The sequence below is a fragment of the Muscardinus avellanarius genome (assembly GCF_963383645.1).
Source record: "Muscardinus avellanarius genome assembly, chromosome: 7".
NCBI lineage: Eukaryota > Metazoa > Chordata > Mammalia > Rodentia > Gliridae > Muscardinus > Muscardinus avellanarius.
Window position 1 is genome coordinate 27,146,311 of NC_137793.1, and position 15,589 is coordinate 27,161,899.

The window sequence follows — 15,589 nt, forward strand, 5'->3', positions numbered from 1 at the left end:
GTCTTCACTATTGTGGAGGGCCTGTTGTCACCAGTTAACCAGTCATCTTCCAGGATTCGATCACGTTTTGGGGAGGATTACTAACCTTCAAGATGCAGTGGCGTCAGATGGAGCCCCATTATTGGGCTCCAAAACTGTAACAAAGCCACACCAAAACTGTAATGGAACTCCATGTTTGGGCGCCCAAACTGTAACAGTGTGAGATGGGGCCATGGCTTCTTGTTCTCAACTAGTGTAGAAAAATTAGCCAGAACTATAGTACTGTAAGCTTAAGCAATTTTCATTATTATAAAGCAGCAAGCAGGAACAGAATTATTAAAACACTATATCAAAGAGGGACATAGGGACTGCCTTGAAAGTAAGACACTGATGTTTTTGGATATAGAACAGTTTTTATAAAGATTCATTATCTTCCTGACATAGGTGTGGATCCACCCATTATCCCCGGCACAAGCCTTTTTGATATGATTATGAGGATTTACTATCTAACATCCTGCTTGACCAAAAGCCTTCTTTATATAGGTGTGGACCCACCCTGTCTCCAGTACAAGCCCAAGACGTTCTTCTTTAAAACATGAAGGCCCTGGGCCACAACTCTTTCATGTACCTGCTAATCACTTTTGGTGCTGGGATCTCCGCCTCCCTCTCCCTGCCTGAGTGTCTGAGCAGCACCCAGGCCCTGACTATTTTTTACATCTGAAATTAATTCCAAAGCAATTTTCCAATACCAGCATATTCCCCATCAATAACATGGTATAATTTCTTTCTCCCATCTCAACAATATTTTCTATATCCTTTTGTCACTTCATGGACATTTTTTCCTCATTATTTTGTCATAAAGTAATCATGCTCATTTGGTGTCTTGTTACAGATCTTCTAAGCAAAGAATGAGACATCGACTTTGGCAGAAAATATACCTTCCCATATAGTCTCCATATAGCTGCTTTGATCTCCTTATTCCTGAGACTATATATGATGGGATTCAGGAAGGGAGGCAGAACTGTGTATGCCAAAGCTATCACCAGGTCTTGGATGGATGGGCCTTTTGCAGTTGGTCCCAAGGCAGCAAAAAATCCTGTGGTCAGGAAGAGCACAATGATGGCCAGCTGTGGGGTGCAGGTGGAGAAGGCTTTTGCTCGGCTCTCTACCGAGGGGATTCTGAACACTGTGGAGAAGATCTGGAAATATGAGATGCTCATGAAAACAAAGCATCCCAGCAACAAGCCTGAGCTCAGAGCCAAGGTCACAAATTCTACGAAGAAAACCTCACAGGACACGAGGGCCAGCACATGGGGGATGTCACAGAAGAACTGGTGGATCCTGTTGGACCTTGAAATGTGCTCCCAAAACATGTTGCCAGTGTGGACCGCTGCATAGGAAAAGCAGCTGAGCCAGGCAATGACTGCCATCTGGTGGCATTTTCTCAAGGTTATCATGGCTCCATACTGGAGGGGGTGGCAAATGGCAATATAGCGGTCATAAGACATGACTGTGAGAAAGACCAGCTCAGCAGATGCAAAAGCAAAGAAGAAATAGACTTGAGCCACACAGCCAAGATAAGAGATGGAGGTGCTGTGCCTCAGGGAGCTGTGGATGGACTGGGGCAGAGTGACTGAGATGTAGCACAAATCCAAAAAGGAGAGGTTCTTCAGGAAGAAATACATGGGTGTGTGCAGATAGTGATCCAGAGTAATGACCGTAATGATGAGGAGGTTCCCCACAAGCGCCGCCAGGTAAACCAGCAAAAACAGCCCTGCTTGCAGGATCTGTAGCTCCGGGGCATCAGAGAATCCCATGAGGAGGAATTCTGCCACTTCTGTGAGATTGTTCATCTGGCAGGAAAATCTATCTTCTGATTGTTAAGGGGAAAACATACAATTTAAAATGAGACAAAGAGAAATTAGTATGAGTTTGTAGAAGTAGTATTCCCTTAAATCGAGTGTGTTGAATTTTCCACACTGCTTAAGTAAATGGGGTGGAAATAGATTTCTTCCCCTTAATGTGGACATATTTTTGGAACAGAGATGACTAAGAATAAGAATTGAGAAATTTCCAATTTTTTTATTAGCATTGGTCATCTACTATGCAGAACTTACCAAACATGAGATTAAGAACTTGTCTATCAAATAAACATATGTGTTTGTTAAAATAGATTCTCAGATTCCCAAGGAAAATAATTAAATAAGGATTTTGAGGATAAGGCTAACAATTTGCCTTAAATAAAAATGCATAAGGTTTTTTTTTTAACCATAAAAGTGTGTTTATGGGCAAACTAGCCCTCTCTAGCAAGTAGTTAAAATATCTTTCATTAAAAGTGATGTTAAAATGAGAATTTACTATTAAAGATATGAAAAAATATTCACTATAGCTTTAAAGCACACTGTTGAGGATTCTGATTTGGAGAGAGGAAATGTACAAGGCAAAGTGGTAGTAATAGTAACAACACCGTTATTTTCCTGTCGAGGGGACTTTCCTGCCCCAAGCTCTCTGTGCTGGTGCTGTTGTTTATTTATTTATTTATTTATTTATTTATTTATTTATTTATTTTATTTACTTGTTTATTTTGGTGGTACTGGAGTTCCTGGAAACCCTTCTACCTCCGGGCTACACTCCCAGACCTATTTTTTAAATATTTTTTTAATATTTACTTGGAAACAGGGTCTCTTAAGCCAGTGTGGCTGGCTTCAAACCCATGTGATCCTCCTGCCTCTGCCTCCCAAGTGCGGGGACTACAAGTGTGCACCATCACGCCCAGTGACTGGGTGCTGTTATTTATACTGTATATACATAATTCAGTTAATATTCACAAAGTCACGATGAATTAAAATGTGTTTTTCTCATTCTACAGAAGAGGCTAATGGCATAGCAACATCAGTTAACCTGCCCAAAGTCACTTAAAAAGCCAGAGGCTGTGCCAGCATTAAAATAAAGTCAGTTTATGTCCAGGATGAGTTGCTTTTTGCTTGTTTTTCTTTTGTAGTACTGGGGACTGAACCCAGGGATATTCTACCACTGAGCTATAACTGCCCCCACCCCCAATCTTTTAAAATTTTTTTATTTTGAGACAAGGTCTTGCTAAATTTCCCAGGCTGGCCTGAAATATGTGATCCTCCTACCTCAGCTTTCTTGGTAGCTGGGATTACAGGGACCATCCTGCCCAGGTTCAAGGTGTTTTGCTTTGTTGTTTTAATGGTTTACCTGAGGATATTTGTTCCAGTATGCTTAGATACCTAACTTTCCTCACTAGAGTACATGACTTACTTTATTTCAGATTGAAACACTCCAATCTGAATGCTGGGATTACAAGCATGCACCACCATGCCTGGCTTTGTTATACTATTCTATTTTGTATCCATACTAATTTGACAATCTATAGTGATTTAAAGTTGAATTTTGGAAAGCAGGGCGTGGTGATGTATGCTTGTAATCCCAGCATTAAGGAGGCTGAGACAGGATGATCGCAGTTCACAGACAGCCTCAGCTACATAGTGAGGTCTTTTTTTTTAAAGAGTTTAAGAATATACTTGAACCACATAAACAAAGAAAAAGGTGTTACATGAGAAAAAGTAATGTAAAAATTTATGTAAGTACCTAACATGAGCATTCACTTACACCTAAAACAGAACAAAAGATAATATTGAATATATATATACATACATACATACATAAAGAGTGCATTAAGAAAATCTCTAGCCAGGTGTAGTGGCTCACACTTGTAATCCCAGCGCTTAGGAAGCTGAGACAGAAGGATTGCACAGGCTCAAAGTCAGCCACAGCTACTTAATGAGGCTCTCAGCAACTTAGTGAGACCCTGTTTCCAAGTATAAAAATAGGTCTGGGAGTATAGCCCAGAGGTAGAAGAGCCCCTGGGATTTTTAATATGAAACATTTAACATGTAGCAAATACTTTTTCAAGTTACAGAAAACAAATGTTAAAATAGACATACCCATAATTCTTATTTAAAAACATGCTTATAAAGATAAAATCCATCTGAGAACACATTTTTCACATGTACCAAAGTTATAAAATCATCGATCACTGGGTACTGCCTCCCACTTTCGCGTTGTTTGAATTTCAACACTGACTGGTATGAATTCTGAATTATACAATTAACAACTGTTATTTTTGTCTTTTTCCATGTCACATATAGAACACATCTACTTAATATGAGTACTTAAAACAGCGACATTATTTGTATCATAGTCACTTTTGTATTTTTTTCTTTTTCTAAGGCACTGTATTTAAAAATGAGTTATTACAACAAGTAGTGCTTTGAAAGATCAGAAACGCCAAATCAATGTGCTCCATCAATCATAAGCAGATCTAAAAATCCCTACCTGAAAAGAACACAATTGTACAAAGTTGATGAGTTTAAAGATTATAAAATTGGTTTATTGTAAAAGTAATTCAAGGATAACCATTTTCTTATTCTTATGCTACCCAATACAACCAAGAAGAGGAAACACGTTTACATTAGTAACAAGAACAAAAATTGAAAAAGAGCGCACCAAGGCTATATCATTCAGACTCAAGGGGAAAAAAAGACTCTTAGGTCTCTTTCAGGTCAGTAAAAAGGGTCTGATAAGATCAAAGAGCTCTGCACAATGCTGTTACAACACTGAGGCATAACTGGGTAAATTAAAGTCAAGCAGAAAAGAAGACTACATATTCTTGTTTTGTGGGTGTACTTAAGTGATTGAAATTTTAGGAACAACTGCCTTTTAATGATAGTAAGATGCAAAACGTATCTTTACTGAAGAAAAAGAAGTTTATAAGTCTTCTATCAAGGTCCCACTAACTCTTCACGACCCACTCCCACCTTCCCACCCTCTCCCAAGCTAATGCTACTCTGCTGATATATAAGATGCAAACTTATTTTATTCTTACTCGCAAATTGTAGGCACTCCTAAGTAGCTATGATCTTCCACACATTAAAAACAAAAATATGTTTAATTATCCAAATGCTCAATTTTGCATTCTAGGTAGAATTTTATTATTGTTCTAAAACTCTGCATCCGCACAGTGGTGATTTCTCCTCAGACTTAATTCAACATTAAATCTTTCTGCTTTTTTTTTAAATAAAAGCCTTAGAGTAAATTATTACAAATGATTGATCCATGAATCACTATATACAATATAGTGACTGCATTTTTATGAGCACTGAAAGTACTTAAAACTTCTTTCACTTTTGCACTCCTCCAAATTGAAGGGCCAACACATCCAGATTTTGTAATTGAAAAAAAAGAATCTACCTTCTCAAGCTGAAGTTTTCTATAGCAGCTTTAGCCAGGAAATGAAATTTTATGTTATAAACTCTTGAAAATAAGGGCTGATTCTAGAAGCACTGAAAGACCTTTAAATCATAGAGGTGCTAACTGGTGCTACTATAATTCACAACAAACTATTACTTCATAATTTATATCAAAGATTTAATTCATGATAATTTTGTTTCTTTATTTGTTTTGTTTTGGCTTTTTGGTGGTACTGGGGGTGGAACCCAGAGGCCTTCTACTTCTGGGCTATACTTCCAGACCTATTTTATATTTTTATTTGGAAACAGGGTCTCACTAAGTTGCTGAGAGCCTCACTAAGTAGCTGAGGCTGGCTTCGAACCTGTGTGATCCTCCTGTCTCAGCCTCCCAAATGCGGGGATTACAAGCGTGCGCCACCACGCCCAGCTCATTTTGTTCCTTTAAAAAATACCCTTTGGAAACCATTATTACTCCAGTAGGCACATACTCTAGTTATATCTCTTCCTGTCAAAATAAAGGTATATTTATGATTATCTCTATTTCTTTGCTAAATTCAACTACCAATATACATTTCTTAACCTGATCACATTACCAGCTAACTCATGACCTTACAGTATTCTACATAGCACCCAGCATCAATTTTCAGCATACAAAAGCAGAGCACGTCTTTTAAGAACAATCTTATAAGCAATATTTCAATCTAGTTTTCAATGTATTCATTACAAATTCATTACTAAAATACCAGAATGTACTTCCCAAAGATGTAGGAAGGTGAGCAGCTATGAAGCTCACTTCAGTCATGCAAACATGAACCTACTCAGAGGCTTCCCATCAAGACACATGCAGTCTAGTCCATGGGGGAGTATAAAGCTGCGGCTTGTTTGCTTCTTTTCAACTCATCAAATAGTATTTATCATGCATGCAGAGGACAAAGAGTACTCCTGTATGTGCTCTTCATGTTAATAGCCCTTTCTAGAATACTAAACTACCTCAAACATGTATAGATTGACCCAAGCAGATTTAAACTACTTTGAGATATAAACTATTAGCCATGTATTCTAAATATATACATTCAAAACTACCATTTAAAAAATAAATTGGAAAGTAGGGAAACCTAGAGGGGAAAACAAGATACATTCTGCTATCACACTATTTTAAACATTTTAAGTGTGTGTGTGTGTGTGTGTGTGTGTGCGCGCGCGCGCACGTGTGTGTGTGTGTGTGTGTGTGGAGAGAGAGATGGGAGGAATAGAGCGAAGGAGAGAGAATAATCAATATTTAAATAAGATGGTAAAAAACACAAAATATAAATTTTACCTAGAGAACTTTAACTATCTCAAGCTACAACTACAAACAGATCCACTAAATCGCAGTTTGCCCAAGTTCCAACAAAACCCACCAACCAACAAAAATAAAAAAAATAAAAAACACCCACAAAAATATCCACCCAAACCTACTCTAGAGTATGTGGTAATAATTAAAATATTTTTGTGGAAATTGTCTCATGTCTTATAAGCTCCAAAAATAAAATCATGGTCACTATGTGACTAATGATCACACTGGGGCAGCGTGGGGCGGGGAGACCACTGAAGGTAAAACAGTCTTCAGCCTGGGTTTCAGCAATCTCTTCAGATCAGCATTAAGTATTTAATATCAGATACAACATTTTTGGCTTGTCAGACCAAGACGTGCTTTTCCAATGGCCAAAGGCAGCTGAAGAAACACCTGCTTGAACAAATGAAATACTGTGACTTGAAGCATTTGACTTCCAAGTCTGAATATTCTGTTAAAATGATCCATGAACATCTAATTGGGAAAAAGGGATGATATCCATCATCCAAACAGGCTCACTTTCCCCAGCCCCCCAAAAGAACAGTAGTTATAATAGCCAAAGAAAGGTTTTGTTTTTTTTGCGGGGATTTTTGTGTGAGGTTCTTTAGGGCCAACTGTGGAAGAGGTCAGCAATATATTAACAGCAGCGATGGACCAAGAAGAGCAAAACAGTGGATGAGAGGATCCTGCTGGATGTTTGTTCATCGTTTTCTGTGTTAGCCAGAAAACCGCAGCTGGCTGATTTGGAAATTTCATGTATACAGGTCTGATCTCTTTAAATCCTTCACAGATTTAGAATTCAATCTACCTGAGGGCTCTAAAACCATGTAAGAAAGCTTTCTTTATCTAACTTGGTGGTGGCCAAAACAGACTTCCTGTCATTCAGGTTGTCAGAACTCAGATCTTCCTGTATACTGGGCATCAGCTCTTCTCCTATGTTCATTCCATTTCCTTCCATTGTTCCAAGGTCCACATTTGTCCCAAGAATGGCTTTAAGGTAGTCTTGGAAACAGTTCTGTTGTGAGGGCAGGGTGCTCTGGTTGATAGTATCACCTGTATCCAACTGTTGATTTCATCAACAGCCATCTGGGGTCCGAGGGACACTGTAGCTGCTCATGCTTAGTCTATTGTCTGTACTTTCCTCTTGAGAATGATAGGTGCCACTATTAAGAAATGGATCTGAACCACTGGTTGTCATTGTTCTCAATTCCTGAGACATCCCAGGAGAAGATACTGGATTTTGAGTCCCACCATCCTGCTCCAGTGTTGGCAACTGGCTACAGAGAGCTAATTCCTGCCGAAACAGTCCTTGCTGTTTCAGACACAGTCTCTCTCTCCATCTGCAGTTGTTGCAGGCATCTGTTGTTGCTGGTTAGAGTTGCCACCACCCATGACACCTCCCTGCAGGCTCTGGGGGGCCACGGATGGGGCTGTTTCACTGGAGCACTTTGACTGATTCTCTGGTTCATGGCAAAATGAGAGTCAAGCCTTGGGTCTAGCCAAGATGTGGTCTTGTTCTTATCATTTATACAGTAAATTTCTTCATCCTGAGTCATGGCTTGTTCTCATCTATCAGGAAGAGGACCTGAGGGTGAGTTCATCAGGTTCTGCTACACTGGTGGGCAGGTGGGGGCTTCCATATTCATCTGAGACAGCGTGGCCTTCCTTGGGTCCTGCCTTTTTGTTGTCTGATCAACATGATTTAAGAAATACCTCTGACCAGAAGATGTCTTGGCCATCTCCCAGCCTGCTGGCAGAGGTACATCATCAGATATCTCAAAAGAAGACTGTCGAAGATGTGCTGTGAGACTACTCTGGTGGGAGTCAGTGACCCAGGAGAAACGGCTCCCAGCTGCAGGGATGCTGGAGAAGATTGCCTCCAACATGCTGTGGAGTCAGGGCTCCCACAGTGCCTGCATCAGTACTGGCCTGTCAGGAGTGGGACTTGGGCTCCGGCAGCTTAAAGAACCAGTTGGGCAGCTTCCGGAGCTGCATGGGCACGGTCTGCGGCACATGGCCATCTTAGGGTTCATGACTGCATTGAAGACTGCCTCCAGGTAGGTCTCTGAGTCCCCTGGATGTGCACGATCTGGTGGCCACCAGAGTGGAGGGGGGCTGCCTGGGTGCAGACAGAGGGCCCTTGCCCTGGTCCTAGTTCTGGGGGGCCTGCGTGGGCAGCTGCCCCTGCAGGGGTTGGGGTGTAGGAGGCAGTGGCCCAGAATCCATGGCTGCAGCAGCTGCTGCCTTCTGCGATACAAAGGCTCTGACCGATGCCCACTGGAAGTCCAAGATGCTAGGGTGGCACTGTGCTGCTGGAGGCCTGGCCAGCAGCTGCCAGCCCCCTCCCAGAGCCTGAGCCCCAACGCCTGGTGAGGTATTTTGCAATTCAATGAGGCCCTATTTCAAAATAAAGAATAAAGGCCTCCTGTGGTGCAGCAGGTTTGTAATCCCAGCATTCAGGAGGCTGAGACAAGAGGATACTGGTTCAGGGACAGCCTCAGCTACTTAGTGAAGCCCTCTGCAACTTAGTGAGATCCTGTTTCAAAATAAAGAATAAAAATAGGGCAGGTGGTGTGGCTCAGAGGTCAAATGCCCTCTGAGTTCCATCCCCAGACCCACAAAATAAATAAATAATAAATAAATAAATAAAATAAAAAATAGGGCTGGGGTTGTAATGTTGTTTTTAAAATTTTAGGTTAAAGTTTTATAACAAAGTGCTATGAGAGTGCAGTGTGGTGCAGTTGCTAAGAAATTGCTTAAACTAATAATGTTGATCAATAATATTGTGTATAATAATTATAAGTCACAGGCAGGCATCTAAGCAGGAAAAGGCTTATAGGAGAATTCCTGGAAAAGCTAAGGGCATCCGCCCTACCTGAGAGCATCTGCCCAACCCAAGGTCACATACCTTAGATAAGAGACCCTCTCTCAAGTGAACTTCTCTCTTGTGACCCTGTTATCTTAAAAAACCGGCTGTACAAGTTACCTTATTGGATGGAAGCTGTAAATTCAAAAAGCGTCATCAATGATGACTTGCAAAATGTTGTACAACTGCATAAAAATTCTCCCCAAAGGGCAATCTTTGCCCTTGCCGCTCATGTGGAGACACATGCGTTTGGGTCCAGGTTTGAACCTGTAATAAAGTGTGGCTTGACGGACTAATAATTGGTTATGGACAGTTATTCTCGCCCGAATAGGTTACAACAGTAGCTCAGAGGTAGAATGCCCCTGGGTTCTATCCCCAGCACCAAAAAATATATAAAAAATAAAATTGAATTTTTGTTATGCCATGTTATTACTAATATAATTTAGTGAAACTAGTAGTAAAATTGTTGTCTGTTGGTTTGAATTTAAGGTATTTCAACTAAACAACCAAGACCTGTAGCTCCCCCTTATAGCAAGGCAAAAGGTTACACAACTTTGCAGACTGAATTGGCTCTAGGATACCTTCTCTCAGTTACCTGCTGGAAGAGCTATAAAATTTCATACAGCTGCACATGACAAATTCCTCATACTCTGTTATCTAGGGGATAAGAAATCATCTTATTTCCTCAATCCTCATAGCCACATTTCCATGGTTCTAAAAGGACAAAAACATTGTGGAATTTACATGTGGTTTATATATGATTACTCATTGCTGTTTACTGAGAAGTCATTGTTAAATGATTTTGTGTGTGTGTCTGGTGGTGGTACTGGGGGTGGAACCCAGAGGCTTTTCTACCTCCGGGCTATACTCCCAGACCTATTTTATATTTTATTTGCGAACAGGGTCTCACTAAGTTGCTGAGAGCCTCACTAAGTAGCTGAGGCTGGCTTCGAAACTGTGTGATCCTCCTGTCTCAGCCTCCCAATTGCGGGAATTACAAGTGTGCGCCACCACGCCTGGCTGAATATTTTCTTTGAATTATAAAAAATGTAAAATTGAGATCATCCAAGACAAATGTACAGAGATATAAATGTATTATCATTGCAATATATATAAATACTTACATGCAATGTACCAAACAAAATACTAGGCAAATTGGTTGATCATTCATTAACAAATATTTGGTAATTAACAAATCTGTTAAGGGCACATAACCCTTCCAATACACACATATACTATTGTTATATATAACTTGCAAATTTTAGGTATATTATTTTTAACTGATATATATATATATATATACACACATATATATATATACAAATATATACATATATATAATTTATTTTAATTGAATTAGATAGAAATGTTTCTTGTTATTTAATCTATTGTAAATTCACACATCATCCAAGGAACAAATAGATGGCACTGCAGAACTCTTCCTGTCAGGAACAAAAATGAATTTATACAAAATACAATGATGTTCTATACCTTGGCCAATACACCCTTGCATACTACTCTGTGTTAACCATGTGGTATTTGGGGCAGGACTGCAGTGTGGACATGACCCAGAATGTGGGGTCAGGGGATAACACATTGGCTTGTCAGGGTTTTGCTGTCTTTTCCAAGATTATTTAAAGTCAGAGCAACAGGGTACAATAGCTATTTGGGGTAACTGTTCTAGAAAAATGATTATTTTTTTATTGGCGCGCTGTAGTCATACATCTTAACTGAATACAGGATGGTAGAGGCATACATGCATGCATCACTCATTTAGCCCTTCCCCAATTCCCACCCATTCTCTTCTCCCTCCCTCCTCATGTTTGGCTTAGTGATTGACTTTGATATGTTTGTGAATGTGCATCATGTACATTAGGAAGTTTCCCTCTTCCTCCCTCCCATTCCCTCAGTTAGGTCACTTTATTCGCTCATCTATGGTTTTTCCTTCTTGATGGGGAATGTGCTGGTATTGGAAAATTGCTTTGGTATTAATTAAAATGCTACACAGACACTTAGGCAGGGAGGGAGGAGGCAGAGTTCCTAGTACCAAAAGTGATTAGCAAGTATACAAAAGAGTTGTATTCCAGGGCCTTCATATTTTTTTCCTTTTTTTTTTTTTTTTTTGGTGGTACTCGGGTTCCTGGAAGCTCTTCTACCTCTGGGACACACTCCCAGACCTATTTTTACATTTTTATTTGGAAACAGGGTCTCCTAAGCCAGCGTGCATGGCTGGCTTCGAACCTGAGTGATCCTCCTGTCTCTGCCTCCCAAGCTGTGCGCCACCACGCCCGGCCTAGGGCCTTCATATTTTAAAGACAAGTTTACATAATAAAAAAACTTTTAGCAGACAGGCTAAACCTACCCAAGGATGCAGGAGAATGGTACAGGCTTTCCTCAAAGGGGCAGATACCATGTGACGGCTGACTTTGTAAACCAAGTAACACATCTTGGTCTTAATAAAAACTTGCACTGGAGACAGGAAGGTTTTTGGTCAAGCACAATGAGAGATAGTAAATCCTCATAATCATTTCAAAAGGCTTGTACCTTGCCAGATGTGGCACACTCTTATAATCCCAGCATTCCAGAGGCTGAGACAGCTTCAGCTACTTAGGCCCTCTGCAACTTAGTGAGATCCTGTTTTAAAATAAAAAGTAAAAAATAGGGCAGGGGGTGTAGCTTGGAGGTCGAATGCCCCTGGGTTCCATCTTCAGACCCATAAAAAAAAAAAAGAAAAGAAGGCTTGTACTAGAGATAATAAGTGGGCCCACACCTATTTGGGTCAGGAAGACTGTTGGTTAAGCAAGATGGAAGATAATGAATCTTTAGAAAAACTGTTCTATATCCAAAAATGTCAGTGTCTTACTTTCAAGGTACTCCACTATCTCTCTCTCTCTCTCTCTCTCTCTCTCTCTCTCTCTCTCTCTCTCTGATGTAGTGCTTTAATTTTGTCTTTTCTTATGCCTTTGTAATAATAAAAATTGCTTACATTTGGAGCTAATCATTCTGGCTAATTTTTATAAACTAGCCAAGAACAAGAACCCATGCTTGCAATCTCACATTCTTAGAGTTTGGGTTCCATTAGAGTTTTATAGCCCAACAGTGGGGCCACAACCATTACAGTTTTGGGGCCTAACACCGGGCTCCATCTGGCTCCATTACCCTTCTTTGTCTAGGGTTCTTCATCTGACCTTTTTCCCCCTAGCTTCCACATATTAGGGAGAACATACTATTTTTCACTTTTTGTGACTAACTAATCTCACTTAGCATAATGTTCTCTAGTTCCATCCATTTTCCAGCAAATGGCATAAGTTTGTTCTTTTTTATGGCTGAATAAAATTCCATTGTGTACATGTCCCATAGTTTATATTGTTATAATCCACATAACAATTTCAAAATCCTTTTTGTTTTATTCAGAAGTAAGTATAGTGATTTCTGAAAAGGTAACAATTTAACCACGGTATTGCAGATGTATGGCTTGGGCTGAACATAACTCTTGGACTTTTCTACTCATGTGTGACTATTTTCTCCTTCTGGATGCACTGTCTACAATTTTACTTCAAAACAGCATCCCAACTCAAAATTCTCCCTCTCCACATGCCTTAACATTACACACACACACACACACACACACACACACACACGAGTTCATCAAGCTAATAAACAAAGGATCCCAAGGAGATCCTTGTGGTATGCTGAGACTAAAGGAAACCCGAATTCTCCTTGTGTTCTGATACTACTGCACTATTTTAAATTGGGGAAGCTACAAAAAAATTTTAATTTCAACCACCTTGAATGTAAAATAACACAAAACAAGATGTTTTGTGCTATCTACCAGCTCTGAAATAATTTTCATCTGATGGGCAAGAGGTCCCCTAACCCATCAGGGTGCCATGTTCGAGTGCACTGGCCTCTAAAACAAACCCTTCATTTAGCTCATCTCCAGGGAGAGAGATCAAAGCTGAGCCCAAAATAATACATCCCACAGCAAGCTGCTTCCTTTTTAGTTCTATACTAAAAATAGATCCCTCACAAAATGGCCAAAATGGTAAGAATCCCCCCCCAAAAACCCATATGTGCTAAATTATTTTGTTTGCTGGCTTTCTTGATGAAATATGAAACAACGGCTAGGAATACTATTAATCACTGTAACATCCATCTTGATGTTTTTCCCAAATAGAATTTGAAATGATTGCTCACCTAAACTTTGTGCAGATAAATTCTGTTTCTTCATTGCCGGAAGTCTGAGAAATCCAAGAGCAGTAATAGTTAATGAATGAAAATGTAGTTTCTTAACATTTATGTATGTTCTGAAAAAATGAAAGAAAGGAATGGTTTTGATACCTTCCTCTCTTTATTACTGAAAAAATGATCCCATTTAACATGTAAACTCAGAGACAAAAAATAGCTGATGTGTAATATATGAAGGCGAGTTTCCTGGGGACACTGGGCCCTGAAGCCTGGACCAATTGGTTTGCAGAGACAACCCTGGGAGGCCAGGATCTCAGGAGATGCAGATCTTCCCCTGGAGAAATGGCATATTCCTTGCTGAAACAGAGAACAGACTCTGGAATGGAGAATAATGAGTTCCTGGGGAGAATGTGAGCATTAGAGATAGAGATTTTAATTGAGACAGTAGAAAAAAAGACAACATTCAAAAAAATTTCAAAGGATTCAGATTTTCATATTTCACCAGGCATGGTAGCATGCGCTTGTAATCTCAGCATTGAGTTCCTGGGGAGAATGTGAGCATTAGAGATAGAGATTTTAATTGAGACAGTAGAAAAAAAGACAACATTCAAAAAAATTTCAAAGGATTCAGATTTTCATATTTCACCAGGCATGGTAGCATGCGCTTGTAATCTCAGCATTTGGAAGGCTGAGACAGAAGGATCGTGATTAGAGGACAGCCTCAGCTACTTAGTGAGGCCCTTTGCAACTCAGTGAGACCTTGTTTCAAAATAAATAATAATAAAAAAATAGGACTGGCAGTGAAGCTCGGAAGTAGAATGCCCCTGGGTTCCATCTCCAATACCACAATAAATAAATAAATAAATAAATAAATAAATAAATAAAATTTCATATTTCACAGAAAAAATTTTAATAAAAACAGAAATCCAGACATTTAATGAACTAGAGAGATAGTCATTAGTTGCTTTGCTTTTACTACAATGCCTATCCATTGTACTACATGAAAACAGGCAGGTGTGCATCCAGTTAACTTCATAGGGCAACAGCCTATTTCCCTATTGTATCCAAAGTTTCAAAAAAACTAATGACTCAGTGAAAACAACCATCACATTTTTCATCTCTTCCAAATTTCATCTTTCCCACATTAAAGACCAAAAGAATGCATGAATAATGGATCTCACCAAATGTAATAATTTTTTAAAATTTTTATTGGTGCATTGTAGTCATATATCTTCATGCTATAAAAGATGCTAGAAAGACTTCCGAGAAGATGGCGACCGAGAAAAGCGGGGCTTAAGAGCCCCGCTAACAACAAATCTCCATTACCACAAAATCAGCGCCTTTCAAAGCCAGAAAACAACATCACCAGAGAAACAAAAAAAATCACCAGGCTCCAGAGAGAAAGCGGACTGAGAACAGAGCCACAGAGGAGATCCTCACGCCCGAGGACGCTGCTTCACGCCCAAGGACGCAGCAGCAGTGCCTAACTGCCGGCGGCACCGGCGAATTCACGGGACGGCCACAGCAAGCCAAGGGGAGCCGCTGCGGAACAGCCAGGCGGGATTTCTCGATGCACAGGGCATCTAAAGCTCCCAGTGGCTGAGCTCAGCACACGCTGCAGGGATTCAGAGTGGAAATCAAAACCAAGAAAAAAAAAATGCCAGCCCCATAGCCGAGGGCGTAGCAGCGGCGCCATATTGCCACCGGCGGCAACAGCACTGAATTCGCCGAATTCAGTACAGCTACATCTGCGTACTCAAGAACAGTGAGTCAAATTGTGGGCCACAGCGGAGAAATCCCAGTACTGTACTCACTGGGACTTGACCCAGTGGGAGAGGGGCGGTGGCAGTGATATCACACCATAGGAGAACGTGCAACCTGGCACCCCCCATAGTCTAAAGCAGCCTCTATCGACTCTCTGGGTCGGAGACTCTGTGATACAACCCAGTA

At 40.3% G+C, this 15,589-nt stretch overlaps 1 protein-coding gene and 1 pseudogene across 2 annotated transcripts; both read right to left on the minus strand.

Moving 5' to 3' along the window:
- Nucleotides 1-833: 833 nt before the first annotated feature.
- On the minus strand, nucleotides 834-1,832 carry LOC308265017 (olfactory receptor 14I1-like; the record flags this gene model as incomplete). Its single annotated transcript, XM_080698648.1, has 1 exon — nucleotides 834-1,832. The coding sequence occupies one exon, from the start codon at nucleotides 1,830-1,832 to the stop codon at nucleotides 834-836; it is 999 nt and encodes a 332-aa protein (XP_080554774.1).
- Nucleotides 1,833-7,402: 5,570 nt separating this feature from the next.
- Nucleotides 7,403-13,682, minus strand: LOC308265018 (transcriptional coactivator YAP1-like; annotated as a pseudogene). Its single transcript has 3 exons — nucleotides 13,649-13,682; nucleotides 8,171-8,862; nucleotides 7,403-8,080 (listed from the first exon to the last, which is right to left on the minus strand). The product of its transcript is annotated as a transcriptional coactivator YAP1-like (transcript).
- Between the last annotated feature and the right edge of the window lie 1,907 nt (nucleotides 13,683-15,589).